The sequence below is a fragment of the Larimichthys crocea genome, chromosome XVIII (assembly GCF_000972845.2).
Source record: "Larimichthys crocea isolate SSNF chromosome XVIII, L_crocea_2.0, whole genome shotgun sequence".
In the NCBI taxonomy this organism is placed as follows: Eukaryota; Metazoa; Chordata; class Actinopteri; family Sciaenidae; genus Larimichthys; species Larimichthys crocea.
In genome coordinates, this window is record NC_040028.1 from 1,851,403 (window position 1) to 1,875,631 (window position 24,229).

At 39.2% G+C, this 24,229-nt stretch overlaps 1 protein-coding gene across 1 annotated transcript in view; it reads right to left on the reverse strand.

The window, feature by feature from the left end:
• Window positions 1–23,531, reverse strand: part of kcnh3 (potassium voltage-gated channel, subfamily H (eag-related), member 3) — a 149,126-nt gene extending 125,595 nt beyond the window's left edge. Inside the window, exon 1 of the mRNA XM_027291202.1 lies at window positions 22,736–23,531. Within this exon, the coding sequence (XP_027147003.1) occupies window positions 22,736–22,811 (76 nt within the window). The 5' untranslated portion in view covers window positions 22,812–23,531. The remainder of the gene's footprint in view (window positions 1–22,735) is intronic.
• Window positions 23,532–24,229: the final 698 nt, after the last annotated feature.

Below are 24,229 nucleotides of genomic sequence, written 5' to 3' on the forward strand. Positions count from 1 at the left end.
GGAAGAACAAGTTGTACTGGTACATCCTATAAATCTACAATTATTATGATGAAGAATACTCAACGTGTAAAATTGTTTGTGCTTGTGTGTGCGACAGACACTACCTAAGAGCCATTGATATGTGAAGCACAGGTCAACAGGCAGCAGCAGGACATCATGGTGTGTCGCCATGATTGGCATTGTTTAGCGGTGACAGGAGAGACTGAAGAGAGGAGACAAACTTGTCTGCCTCACACACATGCACAAAAAGAATTACAGGTGGCTGTGATGAATGAACACTATCAGTCACTGTTCAAACGTGGTGACAGAAGGCTTTCACTCCCATCACCGTCTTTCATGCATGCTAGTACTTCCTATCAGTCTGTAGACATTAAATGTATCATGGCTGATAGGTTGGGTACATTTTTATGTGTGTAATAGCCACTGATTTGGTCACAGGGTGCATGACATGGACACTGGCACTTACCACCTTCTTTATCTCTCCACCCATCCATCCCTCCAACTCAACCCTCTTATTTTGGCTACATGCTTTCAGTCACTATCCAAAGCTCATGGTCATAGGTGAAAGTTGGACTGTAGATCGACTGGTGCCTCCCTCTTCCTCACAAAGGTCTGGTGGAACGCTTGCATTACTGTTGATGTTGCACCATTCCTGCTTGTCCATCTCTGATCTCATCCCAAATTTAGTAACTAAAATAGACGAAAACTGCCAAAGTATATGGACCATCACTGTTATCCATTGAACAACACCTGTTGTTGAGGCTCTGTGCTGTGAGAGACAGACACCACAAAAATATTTCATATGACTGATTTGACAGGCTGTCAAACTCACGTGTGAATTACTTCCACCAGCCTGTACAGTGGCCTGCCAAGCCAAGATCACATGTGTTTGGACAGTAGGAAATAATGTGATATGGAGGTCCTGCATGGCAGGAGGGCTGACCAGGGCCAACCTATGAAGGTCTGCTCTCACTGTCTAAACATACCCCGCAGCTTATGATATATAGCAGGAACTCCACTGATTTTACACTTCAAAGTCTGTTTGTGCATCACAGGAGTACTAGTGCATATGTGGAAAAAAGTTGTATAAAGCTTTTTCTGGCTCCAGAGAGAAGTGCCTCAGGTTGAGGACGAAGACATCAAGTCAGAAAATGTATATATGGGGCTGTGGAGTTTTTTTTGTTTTTTGTCACCAGACATCTGTAGTCCACTCCCCATCTACTAGCATAACACACCTAAACCACTGACTGACCTGTCAGCAGTCAGTTAGTATAGTACCTAATGTAGGTAGTGGATTTGTCAAGGAAGAAGAATGCGTGGAATAATAAAAGTCAATATCTCCAGTTCTGCTACATTGATTTGAATCCTTTTTTAACTGCCCATCATGAGTCTAACAATGTTATAAGAGATCAATACTTGGTACTTGATGGTGATGTTGTCCAATAAATATTGATCTACACAACAAGATATAAACATATTGCTACTTGCCAGGAAGAAGAAACTGCCAAAGATTAGATGAAAAGTTGTTATGGAAAACCATCTGAGATCTAATAAAGAATGCACAAGATATCCAAAGAGGATACAAACACACAAGGGTTTGGCACTGTATTTCTGAGACCATTCTTATAGAATCTGTCACCCCATCATGCAGGTCTAATGGCTGATGCTGTGACAGGTGAATTCCAAGGCCAAGTTGAAGAAGAAACAGATTGTGTTCCTGTGACAGAAGAGCAGTGACAGTGTTAATATTAATGAATGCAAATGAAATCAGTCTTGGCTTGACAGTGAATACTACTGCATCCTCCTCCATTTACTGCTGCTAAATATTTCATGTTCCCATCTAGACCTATCTGTCAACTCTGCATACACTGGTTATGTCTGGGCCATCTGTCTGCTCTGCAAAGATTAGCAATGTCTGCTCCATCCATCTCTGCTTTATGTTTGTCATCAGAACGAGACTCTTTCCAACTTATTTGAATGTAAAGTAGCTAAAGCTTGCACAAAAAGTATATTATGGTCTAATTGCATTTACATGATTGTGTGTTGATTTAGATTTTTTTCTCTGAACTCATCAAATGTGACAACACCAAGTGCACTGATTAGGTCTGAACTATTAAATGCTCTTTGGAGTCTCTTGTTCTTTCACTGTTGCTCCTCTGACAGCTCCACTGTAATGTGTCAGCAGTGCATTTGTGTAGATTAGTTCTGTCTGAAGCACATTTACATCCGTCCACTTACTGCTTACTGCTTTATATGTTTTTCTTCAATGTATATCAATGGCTCTGTCGTCATTTGTCTCGAGTGCTGAAATTTAATCAACAAAGCTATTAAGTGTGAAGTGTTTGGTGAGAGTGTGGCAGTACAGAATTTATTTTCTCATAACCACTGTTTGAGAAAAGGTATTAGGAATCACGAAAAAAATGTCCAAAGATGTGGACAGTACTGAAGTCAAGCCAGCTTTTGACTTAAACAAGTATTTAATAATTTATGCATTTAACTTAGAGATGCAACAATTAATCAATTAGTTTTCAGCAAACTGTTTTAATAATCAATTAATCACAGAGTCATTTTGACTGTTCAAATTCTCAATTTCAGACTCTCAAATGTGTCTGTTCTGCTTTCCTTAGTCCTCCATGACAGTAAACTGAATATCTTTGGGTTTTTGATTATTTTATTATTATGATTATTGTTCTATCAAATGTTTTCCACTTAAACTGCTGAACTTAAATAAACCTGTAATAATCTACTGTACATAATGCACAGTACATTATTATACAGTCTATAGTGCACCATGAAATGTAGCAGGTCCCAGACTATTCAAAAAAGGCAAATGTTTTAGGAAGAAGAAATGCATTTCATATCAAGGATCTCTTACAAAACGGAGCAAAACACTTGATGAAAACAAAGCTAATTTTGTGTTCAGTGCATATGAAAGCACTGAGAGTTTTGTGTTAGTTAAACTGCTGTGACAGGAGAGACTGAAGAGAGGAGACAAACTTGTCTGCCTCACACACATGCACAAAAAGAATTACAGGTGGCTGTGATGAATGAACACTATCAGTCACTGTTCAAACGTGGTGACAGAAGGCTTTCACTCCCATCACCGTCTTTCATGCATGCTAGTACTTCCTATCAGTCTGTAGACATTAAACGTATCATGGCTGATAGGTTGGGTACATTTTTATGTGTGTAATAGCCATTGATTTGGTCACAGGGTGCATGACATGGACACTGGCACTTACCACCTTCTTTATCTCTCCACCCATCCATCCCTCCAACTCAACCCTCTTATTTTGGCTACATGCTTTATTAAGTTTGCCTGTTTGCACATTTTTCATCTCAGCATAATTAAAAATAAAAGTCCAACTGTTTAAAGACATTATACATGTAGACATTATTATCTTTGTTTGTTGAATTCAAAGTGTTTTATATTGTGTTTGCAGCTTTATCGATACATACATACGATAATGATTATTCACCATTTTTAATACACACATTTTAAAAAACTATTTGTGTTTAAAAAGCAAGTATAAGTGGCAGATACATTTCACACAGCAAATAATTAACTATGCCTCTAAGGCCGACACTGACACACACAGCCTTTGGCTGAACACATACATACACACAAAAGAAAAAGACTGATGATGTGATGCGCTGCTATGGTGCTGCTGCAGAAATTAAAAGGAGCTCATAATACAGAGAAAAATGTGTTCCTAAAACTTTAAGTTCTGAAGTTTATATATTGTAATTTTGCACAGGTTTTCCCTCATTGTTCTATGCTACTATTGTTTTTTTAATTTTATTTTAGCAGTGAATATATCAAAAAATAATAATAATACTGTTTTTTATGTAAAATAAGTTATGATATAATTGTGTGTGTGTGTGTATGTGTGTGTGTGTGTGTGTGTGTATTTCTGAATGTTCTGTGTATAATGTGTACAGCATGATGAAAGATAAAAGGAAGGGGAGGGGAGCGCTGTGGAAGAGAGAAGATTGAAAGATTGGCTGAGATTCCAATTTAGTGTTTGTGCTCTGAATTCTTGATGAATTAGGGGTGAGGCAAGGGAACATTTGAGAGCAGGTCATCTTGTTACAGCACCACGGCAAACCACCAAATGTAAAACATGCAGGAGGACATTTACAGGATGGTGTCAGAAACGTCTTACCACTGCATTTTAGAAAAACTCTAAGTTAAAGAATATAGAGACAAGTATTATTTATCAAGAGGTTAAATCAGTCCCCCAATTAAATTTCACATTAAACCTACTGAACCTTTATTTATATAGTTCATATCGAGTCATGTTCACAGGATCACACATTGACAGTGTCCATCCGTGAGAGATACACATATGAAATGCATGAGCACCAGATATCATATTTAGCCGTGTCTTGATGCAGGAGTCTATAAATGAATACAGGACAATTATAATATGATTAAATCTAACAGTTGTTTCACCTGAGCTTGAGTTTGTCGCTGGATGAATACTTTTTGACATGACTAAATAAAAGCCTAACTTGTGTGTGAGTAAAACAAAGATGCACATGAATGACTTCTGTCAGTGAAATATGGAGAAGAATACATTAAAATAACTTGAAGCAGAGTGGGTGAATGGTGACACCGCAGGGACTGCTGGGTGTTCTGATGTAAAAGCTTCATTATCCAGGTGGAGCAATCTGTCCCAGTTTTCCCTGGGAGTTTGAGTTTCCTTATTTCAATTCAAAAGAAATACTTCTACACTGTGATGTCACAACCTTGTCTGTCCTTTCTGTTGGCAGGGAGAGTCCAGAGGAAGGAAAATACTACAATACAAAAATGTGTAAATTTGACACATTCTGGAAAAAGGACTTGACTCACTTGACCTGTGTTGGCATCTGGAAGAAGTTTAATGATAAACACACCACTTTTGGATTTGTGCCATTCATGTCATTTCATGACAATATGCTGTCTCCATCAAGTGGTTTATTTACATAATTTACTTCCAAAATGTTGTGAATTTAAAGTCCAATCAATGCTTTTGTAATGAGGTTTAGGCTTTTACAAAGGAACTTAATGTTGCTGGATCTAATGTCATTCTGCCTCAGAGAACAAACCATTTTTTAACCGGCTTCTAGATATTCAATGAGAAAGATCCAGTGCACAGAAAGCCAGAAGAAACCAAAACAACCATCAAGGTTGTTATGATGCCAGAATTTTAATTGCAATAACAGTCCTAGTTTTATAAAAAAAAACAAAAAAAAAACAATACCTTTCAAACAGCCTTTTCTTTTTCCCAAAAAAATACAACTCACATTTTGGGACTTTTAACCCCTGATTCTGTTTTGACAGCAGCAGGTGAGTGACAATGAGTGACACTGTATCCAATTAAACACACAAGATCAAAAAAGCATCACTGTATCGATACCATGTTTGGTATTTTTAATAATAATAATCACACTGTAATCAAATTGACTGACGCTGCACAATGCCTGTGGCACTTTTGTTTGAGGGAGAATCATGCTCAATAGTCTACCCCATCAATTTGACATGGTGCCATAATTGCATAATCTTATGACTCCGGCAGGCTATATTAAGAAGGTGGTAATAATGCAAACGGCTTGAAGCCACGAATACAATGCATGAAATTTATCACACACACCTACACACATAAAAATGTACCCAAATGAGAGTGGATTCACACGTACAGCTCATTAGTTTGACCATGGAGAGCTGTGGAAGGAGTTCCAGTCAGTCACTGGTGCATCCCTGCAGAGCTGACAGGCCAGCATGAGAGGTGAATTTAAAGGAATAACAAGGTTAAGACTCATGTTGGGATGAAGCCACAGATTGTCATGGTGCAAACAAACACTTTATATCCTTATCATCGTGACTGATACTGCTAATGCTGTTTTCCCTCCAAATGTACGTCTGATGTGAGGGGGTTCCTGTCAGGACCTACAGTAACACGCTCAAAGCTGAGGGATTAACAGCATCTAGCGTATTTGTCTACAGCAGCTCGGTTTATTTGCCAGCATCTACATACAAGTTAAGCCCCCTCAAACACACACGTCTTCTGAGAAGTGGGGACATATGCAACTGAACAATGCCTTTCTGTTGCTTCTTCAGCAAATATTCTTTCATAATTGGGCATTATGTGAACATGTGGTTCTGCATGAGATCCTAAAGGACAAACCGCTTAGTCGGAGATGAAGAAAATAAAAGAGGCTCAAAAACACAGCAGCAGCAATGGCTTGACTTTGTCTTTGGGACCTCGTAAAGCTGAGTACAGCCCGTCTGTCTTATCTAGTAACAGGTGCATCCGATGTTTTTTTCACAGTAGACTCTCTGACCAGCTGCCACCCCCAGAGCCCTGCCATGGAAAACAGCATTGTTTTTTTTATTGGAACATTGCTTAGTCATTGGCCGTCTGATGCTGGGGGAGAGACAGATTTTCTCCAAAGTCAATATTTGCTGCAATTACACAAAAGCTGGATAGACAGTGAACTGGGGAGTAGTGGCTAGGATAATGATGCAATATAATGGTCATCTACCAATCAAAAAACAAATACATGCACACGAACACATGTTTAATAATACACAAAAAACATGGATGCACACTTGGATTAAAAAGTGCTCTGAGACTGACGGGCCAACCTCAGCAATCTGTGAAAAGGCTGTTCAGAGAGCAGGTTGGAGGTACAGAGACAGTCCCCAGGCACTTGCTGCCAAGTCCTGTTTGGGTCACTTGGCTCTGACATTGTGTCTGTTTGACAGAGTGTCTGACTGACTGACTGACTGACTGAAGAGTTTCCAACTGCCCTGCACCACCTCCCAGCCATATGCTACAATCTATTTTTTCCTGAAGCAAGGCCTTTTCAATTTAAATGACAGAGCGGTATTCGTCTGCTGCCCTGTCCGCTAGATTCCACTTCAATGATTTCAGTTCAAAACACACAGTGTGATAAAGTTATATTTGGACAAGTGCTGGAGTTGTTACTGGGAGAAAACCAGACCAACAACATCTCCAAAGACCTGTGCTAATGTTTGTCTTAATGCATGCATTAGAGTCTTTACTATTGTTTTATCCCCTAAAAGATCCATCATGTGACTTTTTTAGCATGGTGGGGACACTCTCCCCCAGGAAATGAATTAAAAATATTAGAATTCTGAACTGAAGATTTAAAGTTAGAATAAAATAAAATTCATCCTGACGGTGTCTGCACCAAATCCTCTGCAGACCACGAGTGTCTGTACAAAGTTACATGCTAATCAATCCAGCAGCTGCTGAGATATTTCAGTCTGGACCAAACTGGTGGACTGACAGACTCGCATAAGAACCGCTGATTTTCTTATTATTCATTTTATATAATGTGAGATTAAAATGAGACATCTGTGCACAGTAGGAACTGGCTGAACGTCGGACTTCAGTGCTTTCTATTTTTACAGCCTGAGATCAGTGACAGGATTTCTAACTCCTTGTCCTTGTTTCTGCATATATTTGCATCTTTAACAGAATTATATTCTATGGCTATAGGATCCATATGTGTACTCTACTGTACGTTTGCCTGCAGGACTCTTGTTTTGGTGCAAGAGACAGAAGGATGTCCGTAGGGACCTCTGACTCCATCTGGTGACTTCAGAGTACTGTTCATCCCACAGCATCTCACTTCTGGACACATTGCCTTATGGATGTGACCAGACATGAACTAAAGGCTAAGCAAGTGTTGATATTTGTAAGATGATTTTATTTTCTTCTAAAGTGGTGTCCTTGTCTCTACAGGATGCCTGGTAAGTGCCTCTTATACTACTCTACTATTTTACATCTCACAGGTTGTAGTAAGTGTTTGTTGTTTTTACCCCTCTCATCTGTACAGTTGGTGCAGTGACTCACTCACCATACAGTGTTTGGTGTCTCTGTCTGTTCAAAGCAGCCAGCTGTACCTGCTCCCCTCTCTAGTTTCAGACGTTCACCACATATGAATGTATATAGACTGGAGATCAAGTAATCACAGTATGGATGGGAGCCAGGGTTTAAAGCAAAACCAAGTTCAAATCATATCTCATTTCACTGTTTAGACCATTTCTCCAGATGTGTACAGATGTGGCAGATCACCATTTGATAATCTTCCACAGGAGTAACCGGCTGCTGTGGACAGCAAAACATATTTTAGCCATCTAAAAAATGCACACTTTAAAAAAATATCTTTCTTCAAATCAATGAGACTCCCTTGACAAAAACAGTAAGCCTGGATAAGATTAGACAAAAATTATGACTTTTAAATTTGGATTGAAACTACTTACTTTTTAGATGTTTAGCTATAGCCATAGTTTAAACTTTAGTGAATTGGGGTGCGTGGCTTGTATGTACAGTATGTGTAAAGACCACAGAAGGGTAGACTCAGGGATCTGTCACTGATGCTTAAAGGCAGAACCGGCTGTTTGATATTATGTTTACTAGTTTACACAGCTGTGGGTAGAAATATAATTCTGGTTGTAAGGATGTGTGAAGGTGTGATGTAGCTTTTATACATGGATAATATTATAGCCCATATTATAGCCCATTTTAAATAAGATGTGCAGAGATTTAGCAAAGATTTACACTACGTGACAAAAAGTATGTGGGCGTCTCATTCTAAAACCATTCATATGTTGCTATAACAGCCTCCAAAATATTTTGGAACGAGGTTGTAGGGATGTGCTCCCATTGAATCAAAAGTGCACTGGTCACTGATGTTTGGAGATATGTGTTCAAGTTCTTCTACAGCAAGGTGGGCAAACTATTTCTTTATGGACCTTTCTCTGTACATGGGGTTATGTGATAATGAAAGAGTAAAGGGACAAACACAAACAGTTTCCCCACAGTTGGAAGACCACTGGTTTCTAAAATATGATAGTATGTTGCTGGATTAAGATCTTCCATAACATGCTACTGCAGTTTACTGCTGATGTTTTGGTGCCTTTCAGGATAATAGTTAATTCAAAACATTTTTGCATTTATTTGTATCATTTGTGGTTTAGATAGAGACAGTTTACAACTAGGACACATTATTATTGAGCTGGAGCTGAAATCTGGCTGAATGAGACAACAAAAAAACAGCTTTTAGACAATTTGCTAGTAAACCTTCTGAAGAGAATGCTGTATCTGCCCTGGTGGGTTCAAGGTCTAATGAAGCCAGAGCTCAGATTCATCTGCTTCCAGTTGGAATGTATTACTTCAGAGGAGTCTAATGTACCCCTTGTCACTTTGGCTTCATCACTTTCATTTACTGCTATTACAGTCCCAGGCTCAGTCCTTTTGCTCCTCTCATTTCTTACGCACATGGTGACATCTTCACTGACCACCTAGTTTGATGTCTATTTCTAGCTCTGAGTATTCCACCTGTCTCTCTCTCTCTCCCTGCGTCACCCAGCTGATCTGTCACTTCACCTGGCCATTGAGCGTTCTCCACCTCACTATAACTGAAAAAATGCTCCAATTATGCTTTGACAATGCTGGAGTAAAAGGCATTGAGGCCCTGACAGGTCTATTGGTCTAAAATAAGCAAGTGCAGACAAAATTGAATGATGACAAAATTCAACTTGACATACATTTTGACACCTGTTTCCTCTGGTTTATTTCAAGAACTGCCAGGATACTGAGACTTATATGTCTTCTGATTGTTAGCAGAAAAGTTATTTTAGTATCATAACCTCACTCCCTATTGGTCTTTCACAGGATGAAGCCAAATCTAGAACAGTAAAGTCTGGATTACAGACTCTGGAGGACAGATTCAAGTACTGTCAACTGAGAAACCAGGTGAAAAAACTGAATAGATCAATAAAAAAAAAATATTACATGCAAAGGTAAATGCTGTAAAGCAAGATGGTGAAGAGGTCTGGAAAACCCTAAATGAAATAATGGGAAGATGAACAACTGGCGGGGCTGATTTGTGGAATCAGAAGGCATGTTTTTGACTAAAAGATCTGATATAGCAGTAAGCTATAAGCTGAATAGCAAAATGTCTTTCAAGTACCATTTGAGAATGCAATATTTCAATTTGTGAGAAGGGAATGGACTGTATGAATGTAATAATGAATATAATACTTATGAATTTAAAAACTTATTTTGAATATTTTCTGATGATGTTTTAATGATGTCTACAATGTTTCATTGTTTTTACATTATCATTGTTAATCTTTTTTTTTTTTTTTGGACCCCAGGAAGACCAGCTCGTCCCACTTTGGTGACAGCTAATGGGGATCCTTTTAACAATAAACAGGTACTGTCATTAAAAATGCTCTCACTCTTTGTACTTAATTTGTACAACTGCAACTGAGAGGAGAGAGATGTTGGTCAGTCACACTATTAAAGATTGCCAAGTCATAAAACTCCATACAAAATATTTACATACTTTACTACATTAAAATCATATTCAGTATGGAGTCACACTAAACTCATGAAAGTAACTAGGGAATTGTGTATTATATATCTCTATACTCTATGGAATATAGAGATTTAAACATGTTTTCAAATAATTGAAGGAAGTGTGTACAGACACACTTGACACAGTATGCACAAGTGATTTTTTTAAATTAATATTTCTAATATAAAGAAAAAATATTCTGCAAGTTTAAGGTTCTTTTTAGAAATATATATGAAGATAATGAAAAATCAAAGTTAGGCAGAGAATCAGAGCAGTCCACATCAACTACCCAGCTACTGACCTGAAGATGTGTGGCAACGTCTGGATGGAAGTTATGTCTCTGCTGAGGCCATCGTAGCACCACTTTTTACAACACTACAGAGAGTTTCCCAAAAATCTAGAACAAAGACTACCAGTGACTGCAAGAACTTGCAGAGCTGGCACAAAACAAACTAATGATGGTGGTGGAGGAGAATCACAAGGTATTTTGCACTCAGATGTTTGCCCAGCCTGTACCTACCTTTGCATTAGCTTTATGAACAATGAGATAAGCTTAATGAATTGAATTGAACTGATGAATGAATTATAGATGTGAGAAATTAATTAACGCAAGTGTTCTGAATTAAAAACAGGATGAAATGTTGTGTAAATGGTGTGTCGAATTAGAATGAGCTAACTGTGCCTATTCCTGGCTAAACCATTATTTGTGCTAACATATCAGGGAAAATCACTGATTGTAAGACACATGCTGTCAATTTGAAGTAGATATTTATAGAGCACAGGTATGTAAGTCACAAATGGGCTTAGGATCTTTTACATAAAGATCAATGATCTTAGGTCTGAGTTCAAATATAAATCTAGTAACATTTTTATAAATGAGGCTCCAGCTCCTTATAGTCAAGATAGCTAAGTGTGAAGGTTACCTACCTGACCTCAGCTGACCTGGGGTTTATAGTACAAACAAGAGTATCAGGTTCCATAACCACCATTTCAATTCTTTGTTGAGTTTATGCAAAATCAAATGAGAACAGACCACAGCTTTGCTTTCCAAGCTTCTATCACTGCACCCCAAAGAGGCTTCCAGCAAAACTGTGGAAAATGAAGACCCTATCTCAGTCCACAAGTAGAAGTTAGGAAACCAACACCCACACCCCTTTGACAAGAAACATTTGGAGGACTCAGACAAGCAGTGTTCTATTCACCAAAAGCTGCACTCCCTCAAGAAGTGCAGGCGGTTCAGAAAAACTGATGACACGATGACACGTCAAGCTAAAGACAGTAAAGCTGATATCCATGGTTCAGAATGCGATACTACTGGCACAGTTTTGAACTGAAAATGTTTACTGTAGTAACACCATCAAGAGAGAACTGCCCATATGTTACATTTGAAAGAATAGGAAGGGAAGATGGAGAGAAAAAAGCAAAGAAGTCAAATATATTGGCCAGCCCATCAGGCCAGCTACTCTGTGACTGGTAATAATTTTATTAACCACTACAGCTTTTGCTTTCAGATATCACAATGCCATGGTCTTAACTGCAGCCTCAGTAAACCAAGTCACTAGCAGGTGGGCGGTGAAAGTGTCCATATTGATTGCTTTAACAGCCATTGTAAATAATATATGATTGTTTGGGTCACTATTGATTGCAGCTCACCCACTGCCTTCAGAAAGGCAAACTACTGCAGCAAGACAGACTGTGTGTGTGCGTGTGTGTGTGTGTGTGTGTGTGTGTGAGTGTGTGTGTGTGTGTACATGGCTGGTTATAAGATAGGACACGTGTATCTTGGAGTGTGCATGTGGAAGAAAACAACCTCAGTGGGCCTTTGGATTTGAGCTTTGGGAAAATGATCAGTTAGAGACCTAATTCAGACAGCGAGCAGAGATCTCTCATCACTGACTATCAGCTTCACAATCTGTCTGTGGGGGTTAAATCCAGAAATAATGAAGCAAGCTCACTTTGTCGAGAGCTCTCTTGATTATAAATGTGCTGAAGAGCATGCCTAATTGATGTTTTTTTTATTAATCCCCTGCCAGTCCACATAATTAATAGAACAGGTCTCATATAAGTTTGTGAGATATTTTATACAATATGCCATGGAAGTCTCAAGTGGATTCCCACAGGTGGGAATGTGTCAAATATAATTCATGAATTAGCAGTGGAAAGGAGTGGAGTGCCTGCAGCCATGACATGTCATGTCCATGTCTGTCCAGCAGTAAGAGTCACTGAGGGTGACTGAGCGAACTGTGAACGTCTAAAATAGACAAGTCACTGTCATTGTTTAAAATTCATCCTCAAAGCATATTTTTGATTCATGGCCTTCTGATACTAATCGCTTTTAACTCTTCTCATACTTTGGCTCGCTATATTTTTTTTGTCCATCCTCCTCTCATCCTCTCATCCTCTATGCTTTCAGTCTTTTTCCCATTTTGCAATTTGATCTGACAGTACACACCACACCAATACTTCATGCAGCCTCCTCCAACTATTATCCAGGCATCCCTACCCCCATCCCAACATCAATCCTTCCCATCTCTCTCTCTCTCTCTCTCTCTCTCTCTAGCTCCCTGTGTCTCAGCCCCCCTCCTTTCTCCCAGCAGTAAGAAGAGAGGCAGATTGTGACCTGCAGGCTGTGCTACTGTACAAACACAGACACGCTACATTAGGTAACAATATTAGCTGTAGTAATTCACTCTTTGATTCATCCCTTTTTAATTCCCATGAAAGCTGATGTCATCTTGTTTAATGCAGATCCACATCACGTGTTCCTCAAACTCCTCGTATAGTGTCCGATGTTCAAAGAACTTAAATCACAGACATTAGTGCATGCAGCCACTCTGTTCATCATCATTTGCTTCATTCACATCCACTGTACCTGCACACAGTATTCACACAGTAATGCAGCACACTATTTGTGCAAAGCAGACATACATTACAGCCATGATCAGTGTGTTTTATTATTTCTTTAATCTGCTGCTGAAAGACTGAAAAATCTTCACTGCGCTGATCAATGGGATCAAAATGATCAATAGACTAATTTACCAAAGTTTAACAAGTTATCAACATTATCAGAAGTCTTATAATGCTGCATGTATTATTGCAAAAACATTCTGGAACACATTTCAAATCTTGTTGCAGTCAGAACTTAAAGTTGTGTAATGCCATGAGGGAACTGTATTCGGTTCTGCAAGGAACCTTTTACCTAATGGTTCAAAGATGATCAAAGATTATCAAGGTCTCCCCAGAACTTAACTTGTAGTTTATTGAAATTACCCACATTTGTTTCAACTCAGAAGTACAGTTTTTAAATAAAATTTCAGGGTCATACTTAATATGAAAACCAAAGTAGTTCCAAGTACCAGATCTGAAGGATGGTGGAGGATCTTCGATTTCAGCGAGCAGCACGCGTCAATTTACACAGACCACCTAGAGCGGACAAAAGCAAACTAACTAACTATGTAGCATATTTACACATGTAGAAGCATGTTTAGAAGAACATACACCAGAAAATGGCCAAATCTGAGCAAGTAAACAAAGTCTGACGGGCTAAACGCTCGCTTCTGAAACACTGGAAACGGGTTTCAGCGTGAATGAAACTTTGAATATATGGAGTGAACCCTGAATATATTGAATGAAACTTTGAATATATTGAATGAAGTCTGAATATATGGAATAAGACCATGGGCGGACTGGGACAAAAAATCGGCCCTGGCATTTTGGACCAGAGCAGCCCACAACAACCCCCGGTATGCCAGATTGCCAGTCCGTCCCTGAATGAAACTTTGAATATATTGAATGAAACCTTGAATATATAGAATGAAACCTTGAATATATTGAATGAAACTTCACTGACGTCAGACTTTGCGGCAGTGCCTGCAGCCATCTTGTTTAACAGTCTGTAAAAGCGAAAGACAATGAGTCAGGCCGCCCGCAAACTAGTTGCAGTGATATTAAGCAATGAGTACATGATACATACACTGGCGAATTCGTGCCAAAATCCTCCCGATACCCCTGCCCGTGCTTCTGATGAAGAAGTTCGCTCAATTTTTTAACCGTGGCAGGCCTACAACAGGCATAAAGTTTCGCCATAATCTCATTATGCATTTGTCTATCTGTCCGCAGTCCGCAGTGTGAGTAACGTGCCCAATACTGACAATGTGTCGCGGATCATAAAATACGTTAAATACTAAACTAAATATTCACCCTGCATTGGTCTATGAATGTGGGTGATGCTTATTGTATCTAAACAATATATGAAGAGCTTCTCTTTCAGTTCATGAAATCCCTGTAGCCGCAGCAGCTTCTCCAGTCCCGGAGAAGTGCAGTGTCATTACAAACGGCCATTCACTGTGTTTTACCTTCATTAAATCACCTGAAAACTATATCAAGCTAACCATACAGTGTCTTGGTCCCTTTCTTGTGTATGGGTGGAGATTGGGTGTTGTGGGGCACTCCTGTGAGGTTGAAGGCATGCTGAGGTTGGCCTGATAAACAGCTGCCTGGCCTGTTTTATGTCTGCCACGAATAAAAAGGGAGCGAACTTCCTTGTCAGATAAACGGTATTGATCAGGGGTATCGGGGGGATTTTGGCCCGTACACACAGTGTTAATGATGTCCTCATAGTTTAATATTGCTGCATCGAGATTATGAGCGGACTGACTCGTTGTCAATCACTTTTAGCTATAACTTCCACACGTTACACAAGATGCCGTGAAGTCTGACGTCAGTCAAGTTTCATTCAATATATTCAAAGTTTCATTCAATATATTCAGACTTCATTCAATATATTCAAGGTTTCATTCAATATATTCAAAGTTTCATTCAATATATTCAGGGTTTCATTCAATATATTCAAAGTTTTATTCAATATATTCAAAGTTTCATTCAATATATTCAAGGTTTCATTCAATATATTCAAAGTTTCATTCCATATAGTCAGACTTCATTCAATATATTCAAGGTTCACTCCATATATTCAAAGTTTCATTCAATATATTCAAGGTTTCATTCAATATATTCAAGGTTTCATTCAATATATTCAAAGTTTCATTCAATATATTCAAGGTTCATTCAATATATTCAAAGTTTTATTCAATATATTCAAAGTTTCATTCAATATATTCAAGGTTTCATTCAATATATTCAAAGTTTCATTCAATATATTCAAGGTTTCATTCAATATATTCAAAGTTTCATTCCATATAGTCAGACTTCATTCAATATATTCAAGGTTCACTCCATATATTCAAAGTTTCATTCAATATATTCAAAGGTTTAATTTCCTGAACGGCATGCCATAATATATATATATATATATTTAAAATACATGACTTTTTCAATTCTCCTTTTTTAATTCAATAAAGTCATATAGTACTTTATGTAAATTATTAGCACATTAGCATTTGCTATCTCTAAAAAGAAATCTAACCTTTAAAATTAGAAATGGTACCACAACAATAGTTTCAACACACAGCCACATGTTAGTCAATAGGTTTGGTATATAGCAGCCTTGGTTAAAGCAGTACGTTCTTCAGGTTCACACTGTTCAAACTGTCCTGTTATTGTTGTTTTTTTTTTGTGTGTGTTTTTAAAAAAAATCAAATCCAGGTCACATTGCTGCAAAGGGTCGACTTAAAGATCCAGTAATCAGTATTACAAAGAACCTTTAAAAGAATAATGTTAAGCATAAAAAGGTTCTTCAAAGCACCATTGTGACTTTAAACACTGCATTCCCTAAAGAAAATGGTTGAGTCCAGAGAACTCAAAGTACTACACCATACCTGTAAGAGTGTAAACAGCTTTGAGGATCTATTAATTCTAACTTTTTGAAAAGAGTTTTGTTTCATGCTAGTGCTAACACTGAATAACATATTCATACTGTAATATGATTGTGACCCTGATTAATAGTTAATAAATAGCTCCAGGTCCGAGATTAAAGTTTTTGCTATCTTATTTTTTTCCTTTGTTTTTCTTTTTAGCCAGGTTAGTGTCTGTCCCTAGAAGATGTATGATATTTCCAGTAAGGATGCACCAGTCAAACGTCTTTCCCAGTACTGACTGTGAGCCAATGCCAAGCTACCAAATTGAGCCAAGTAATCAAATACCACTGCTCTCTGTTCCCCAAATTTAAAATCTAAAGACTGAGTGGAAGATATTAACATAATAGAGCGGAAACACACAGAAACTGTGCATCACATCATGAAAAGCTTTAGAACTTCAAAACTGATACCAAAATGTACTTTCTGTTCAGTGATATTACACAAATACTAGTATGCTAACATGCTAAACTAAATATAACAGCTGCTAACATTAGCTGTTCAAATGTTACTGTAAGCATGTTACCATTCTAACATCACCATTTAGTTCAAAGCATTGCAGTGGCTAAGAGCAGCCGCATCATGCTGCTAGCGCGTCTGCAGGCTCTTCATCTTTTTATCTAGTATGAAATATGATGCTTGAAGCTTCCAAATACCATAAAGTGACAGAGCCAAGCCTAGCCATTATTAGGCATATCATTATATCTGTTCCTGCCTGAAGAGAAGCCAGGAGGGGGTTTAAGCACAAAGCACCACAGGGGAAACGCACGCACCTGAGACACGACAATGCTTCATGGCTAATCTGTGCTGTCAAACATAAGCACAGATGCACACAGATACACCAACACGGCACGGGGAAGCAGTGCTAGTCTTTCCTCCTGTAGTCATTTCCTCACTTACAGCATATGCACATAGACACACACGCACACAAGTGAGTGAATAACGAGCAGGAGGCAACTAATAAAAGACTGAAGGAGGGATGATGGGTGGAGAAGAGAAATGTGAGATCATTTTTGAGTTATCTTAGTTATTAGAGAGACAGACTGTAATATACCTGACTTCTGTGAGTACAGTAAATATGGCCTGTGAGGAAGCATCAGCTACTCTTTGTCAACTAGGCCTTAAGAAAATAACCATTCTCTCTGACACAGTTTATCACTGTTTTGTTTGATTCCATGATGTATTTTACTGAACATGGGTATTTACAATACAAATATTTTTTAACAGGTTGAGCACATTTGCCAGTGATGTTTACTTACACTTACTTATATATTGCCTTTCACTTTATTAAGATCAGATTCTGCAGCTAAAATTACAACAATATGCCAAAGGTGACTTGACTTGGCCTATTACAGGACTTGACTTGACTTGCCCCCCCCCAAAAAAAAAAATAAATAAATAATACTTGGGACTTACTTGTGACTTGAAGGTTAAGACTCGAGACTTACTTGAGACTTGCACATGTGTGACTTGGTCCCATGTCTGCCTATGATAGCCTAGGTTCCTGAATCTATAGATACCAAACACATGGTGTTCCATATACAGTATTGTTTATAAGCCCAAATGTTTAAAGAAGTAAAAATGAGCTGAAAATGGCTTAGTCCCCAGAGGGTTAAAGTAGGTGCTGATTGGCTGAAGAGGCGTCCTGTGTATCTGTGCTCGATTGCTCTGTCTCAACTACCCGGATGTTTGTCACAGAAAATTGGAATTGAATTGTGAAAACTGAATGTTCAGTTCCAAACTAATAAATTCAATTTCAAATTACAATTCAGATTCAGTTTTTTCATGCAATGATTCAAATTGAACAATACCAATTCAAATTATGTGATTAAAATTCATTTTTGTAATGCAATTATTCAAGTGAAGCAATTCAAATTAAATGCAAATGATTCAAATTTCTGGTAGCACATATTTCAGCCCATAGTAACTCTGCTGCAACTCATGGATGCAACAAAAGATCCGGATCAAAATGAGCTGCACAACTGGCAGCATAAAGACTGAATTCTTGAAGACATCCATTCCTTATTAGACTTTTCCTTTTATAAAATGTTTAACAGAATCACTGGGTAGAGACTGCCTGACACCAGGAAACTTAAATAAATTAAGGATTTGTGGAAGGTTCTACATTGTACATGCACTTTGGAAAAAATCAAATGCAAACATATTAAACGTGCTGCTTCGATGATAATAGAGATGTACTGTCACACTAGGAATCATTTCCAAGAAATTGGCCCTTCTTCATCTCCGTCTGGATTAAAAATGAAACATGACAGTAGGAGAGGGTGAGAGCAGGTTGGTGGCAGCTTTAGCAGAGTGCCGGTCCAGACGTGTCCACATGATGAGCAGGGCTCCTGTCCTAACCTGATTATGACCAAGCCAAGACCCACTCAATTAATAGAACCAATTAATTGGTGAAGTCCGGCACAGCTTCTGTCTTTTCCAGGCAGCACAGCAGCAAATGAACGCTGATTGAACACATAAGGTTTATGATGAGTCTTCTAAGGACTCCTTTCATTGTTCTCGCTTCCCAATTTCATCCAGACTGTAATTTTCACATATTAGCAAATTCAAAATAATGATTTTAATGAGAGCTCTGCGTGAATCGAAAACAAAAACGAAACAAAATAAACATTAATTGACCGGGTGTGTAGTCAGTTGGCACATTTTGTATTTACTAGGGTCGTGAACGACAAACCGATGCGACCGGATAATCAGTGAGAGATATGGCTGCGTCGGTAGCAGCCTCTTCAATCGATACGAATTAGCCATGAATTCCTAGATTAATTTTTGTGTTTCAGTTAGTGGGGTGAGACTATGGAACAGGTTGATCATGGAGTTGAAACAATGTCCAAATATAAAACAGTTTAAAATTAGGTACAAAGACACTAGTTTTAACGGTACAGGGATGAGGGAGGTGTTGGGTAGCACTAAGGGTTATGTTTGTTTTTTTATTGTTTCTCTTCGTGCATGTGTGTATGTGTGTATTTGTTTTGTTTTGTTTTGTTTTTTTTGTAATACAAAGTCAGGGATTCTATTTATCTATTGTGACTCATTATTTAAAGAGAAGGGGTGGGAGTTTATAAGTTATTCTTCTTCTCACTCCTTTTCAAATATGTATTTCTATGTTTAAATGTTTTGCCTTTAAAAAAAAAAATTGCATATTCGAAATAAACACTTAAATCAATCGGTTGTAGAGTCATGGATCGGGTATCGTGAGACTTGGACTTAGGAAAATCCACTGGGCCCATTTGCAGCGCGTTGCGTGAGCGTGGCATATTTGGTGCATCCTGCGTGACTTCAAACCCCACAGGGAGTGTTTCAGAAGTGAGCGTTTAGACTTTGTTTATTTGCTCAGATTTTAACATTTTCCCGGTGTATGTTCTTCTAAACATGCTTCTACGTGTGTAAATATGCTACGAAGTTAATTTGTTTCGCTTTTGTCTGTTTTTACGACCGGCATTTATGAGTATTTTATTTTAAAAATCCACCAGATTCTGTCCAACAAATGATGTGGATATAGCCAGAATTCTTTTGGTCCATGTCTAAAAATAAAGTAACTAATAAAGTAACTAATAAAGTTACTAAGTAAACTTCTTCCCTGGAGTTTCTGTGCTCTCTCGTCCAGCAGGTTCTCATGGATTGTGGCTGCTGCTGTGGTCCTGCATGACGTCCACTACATATATTATTACTGTCATTATTGTTACCATATCTCCATTACAATTTATAGTTAGTTTATGATTTGCTGCTGCTGTGCATCTGTGTCTCTCTATCTCTATCACAGGTTCCACTGCTACTGTAATCAGTCTTGGTGAGCATAGTCTTCATTTCCAGTACCTGGTAATGAAAATTAATAGAAGGCATGGCTGTTACTGATAACGTGTCATGTTATGCCAGCAGTTCTCATGAATCTACTTTGGCAAATGTTTTTATTGATTCTACTTATCGGTTGTTGCAGTGGATTTGGTGATCTTGTTTTTGAAGAGGAGACCCAAGGGTCCTTAAAGACCCCTCTGTTAGGACAAAAATTGCTGTCAGGCCCACATTTAGAGTTTGTCACCTGTGCTAATTTTCTGTTAATTGACTAATTGATAAATTGAGCAGTTGTTACAGTCCTAGAGTAGACTGTAACGTCCCTGGTCTCATGTTAATTTACAGAGAAATGCCTCCAATAGTATTTACAGAAGTGTTTATCAGTATCAGCAGGAGACAAAAAGTCAGATCAGCACATCTCAGGTTTAACAGAGCAGTGCTAACACTGACATTTAAAAGCTCCTGAGCTTTTATAAAAGCAGATAGACCTTTTAATATATTAGCAAGGTCTCCATCAGGCGATAAAGGACCTTGCTGGAGTATGTAAAACTCACTTTCTTTTTTTTCCCTTATGGTGCTGATTTTGCCATGCACCTGTGACCAATTAGAACAGCACACTTTCAACCATGGTGTTGTGTTTGAGCCAGAGAAAGTGCAGAAAGCAGTGCAGAAGGTGTTCTTAGAGCCCAGTGGACATGAGTCACAGGTGCTGTGAGCTGTGTGTGGATGTGTGAGTCTCATTTGGTGGTGGCATGTTTTGGGACCAGTCTTTCTGCTCTGAACTTGGAACTGAAGGGCCAGAGACATTTTAGATGGTCCAATTCCACATTCAGTCACCGGACTCGTATAAAACAACGAAGCAGCTTCACAAGGCAGCTAATAGTCTTCAACAAGAGTAAATGAAGTGCTTTCAGGTCTGGTTCAGACAGAGATGAGTGGCTTTTTAAAGTAAACATGATTGCCATTTGATTCACGTCACAACAATAATAATATGAAGGTACACACGCACGCACACACAGCAGCAGCAGCAGCATTCACAAAGCCTCCATCACCTCCACAGATAGACACAGAGCTGGCCTTCTCCTCCACTCTCACTGAAGTGTCTCATTTAATGAGCAATTAATGTCACACATTTAAAACCACATAGCTGCATGTTTGTCACAGCTACACACAGAATGGATTTATATTTAGATGTACAACCCCCCCCCCCCCCACACCCCCCAAACCACACGGTAGTAGCTACACACACACTCCCCCATACCACCATCCTGCGACACACTCCCGCCTCCCCACCCCCATACAACCTCTCATTTCAACCCCCTCCTCCACTGACAAGCAGAAAGGCCAGGGATGAATTCTTGACGTCCATGTGAGTTAATTACAATGACTGCACATGTACTGCTGGAGATGTGTAATTATCAGCACCTCTGCAATTGGAAGGCCTGTGTTTTAGCCACTGAAAGAAGAATAGCTGCATGGGGTTAGATCACTTTTTTATATATGATGAGGGTTAATCTACAGAACATGAAAAGAAATGGGTTTCACATTCTACTGTCTGATTTGTGTATCAGCATATGTGAATGTTGTGTGTGGGGTACATGGGTGCAGGGGGTGGATGAATGTATGTATGTGTGAGACCTAGTGTTTGTAGACTCTTTGTCATATGACACATTAACAACAGAGACAGAATGTGAAGATATATATAATATATATATTCCTTTTACCACAGCTGATACTCTGACTCCGAACGAAGACAAAACACTTTGCCTTTCAAAGTCGGAGCATTTAAATGTGCTGTAGACAAAAACAGGAAGGGAGAGTATTTGGGTAAGATCCTGACCTGCCTTTAAATGCAACTTGCTTGCTACATGGTGGAATAATCTTTCTATCATGCTGTCACACATAACTGGTTTATGGGAGACACTGGCTTGTTTCATTTGCAGACTCACACAAACTCCCATCACCCTGAATAATCAACGCAGGAGATATGAACGGCCCAAACGCGATATAAGCATCTCTCACTCGCCCACCTACCCAGCATGGGCCCAAACACACACGGGCTGCTCATCGCATCTGTTCACAAGACACCCTCGAGAAAAACCTCCATCTCTTCAGCATCATCATTTCAAACTGATCAGAATAGAACAGGACTGGTGTCGGTTCAGAGGGGAAGTTAAATGGAGAAGTGGGCCTCATAGTGTGAACTGCAGCCTGTGTGCTGAGACTGGTTCACTGAAAGAGACCCCAGAAGGAAGCCTGGATGTGTGCAAGACACAATGGTGCACAATGGAACTGGCAGCAGTCCCAGTCATAAAACTACAACTGAAGGCACAGCTGGCCTTACATGAAAGAAAAACTCTTCTCTCTTCAGTTGTATCCACCCTATAGGAAACATTTTAGCAGTCATAACAAATACACACAAGATTAGAATGTGATGTATTTGTAAAGATTAACACACATTATTTACATTGTCTGTAGTCTATTACATGAAAGTATGACCTCTGCATGTGCAGCCAGAGGCACACTGTATCTTCTAACCTGGCCTTTTCACAGAGGATGTCACTTTGCAGATACACTAGTCATCATTCATGCGGCAGACTGAAAAGGTGAATAGGAGTAAAACTTTTAAAATTGCATCTTTCCAGGAACATTCCTAAATGTGCACAGTGAGGTTTGTTTCTGACATGCAGTGGACAGAAGGCTTCATGAGAAAGCTTTTGTTTGTTACTCACGGGTTCCATCGAAGCGGGTGGCGATGGTGTCCAGGAAGGTGTTTTGTGGGGCCAGCAGCCCTCTCATCACCGGCATCCTGCTCCGGGTCGACTGGGTCCTCCTGCCTCGGCGCCCCGGGCCAGCACTTGACTCCTGCTCAGACCCGAAACTTGGCAGGAAGCGAGAGGTGCCCGGTGCGCATCCCAGCCCCTGGAGAAGCGCACCGATCCGAGATACGCGCGGTGGCTCCACCTTGGCACCGTGGGGGTTGTGACCATAATCAACTCAGCAAAGAGCGAGTATTAACCGTGGGATGCACCTGTGCACCTTCCAACGTAGGAAAAACACATTCAAAAGTAGCGTGTGTTCGCGAAACCAAGTGCGCCGGGGATAAGGATGGGTGGACGGACCGCAAGTTTTTGATGCTGATGGTGCGTGGAGTGAATCTTATCACAAGAAGCTCCTCCTCAACTCTCTCTCTCTCTCTCTCTCTCTCTCTCTCTCTCTCTCTCTCTCTCACACGCTCTCGCTCTCGCTCTCTCGGTGCGTTGTTATCTTGCCACAGCTGAGAGCAGATGCAGAGTCACATGACGCCTTTCAGGTCTTGCCAAGCTGTGGTCCTGTTTCATAGTGGAGATGGGAGACAAAGAAGAAGAAAGAGATGCTGTTGTGGCCTTTCTCCTGATGATAAGCTGACCCCGCTGATCCAGAGTCTTCAACTGCTGTTTGCATGAAACGAGACCTGCGTTTTGTTTTTCTTAATTACAGCTTATGAAACAGAAATTCCAGCCACATACTTACAATATCCTTAACTCAAGTCATAAAGCTATAAGTGAAAACGGAATTAACCACATGAAAGTGTGGGACTGATTTAAGATTTCATAAGAGAACCATAAAATCTAAGAACCCGCGATGATCGACTCCTCTGCTGCCTCTCCTCAGGACCACATGGCCTCATGCAGTTCAGTCCTCTTTGCACAGTAAGATTGTGCCATCTTCTGGTCATGTGGAGCAATTTAATAGTGAACGTCATGTAAACAGGGTAAAAACGAACAGTTTAAAACATGTCTACAGTGGGTTTATTGGAATTTTTGTTCTAATGTTTTGTGCAGAGAAATTCATCTAAAATACTGGTTCTCAAGTAAGTATGGTATGCAAGCTTCTTTGGGAATATCACTGATTGTTGAGAGTCGGGACAAAACATGTCCCTCATAGACAAGTTTTATTTCTATCAAAAATAAAGAAATTAATAATGATTGACATACTCACAAAGTTAGATCTAAAAGAACTGTGAATACTGATGTCATGTTTTAGCACAGATAATTACTTTTGGGGGGATATTTGTTTAAATGTTTATTGTTTAAACCAGCCCCAAAAAACTTTAAAAAAAAAACCCCTCTACAATTGTGAAAACATTTATATCAAATCAAAGATAAGGGTTATAAATGTATAAAACAATGCATGTGGCATACAGAGCCATCAGTGGGTTAACATACCTTTATTATTATTATTTA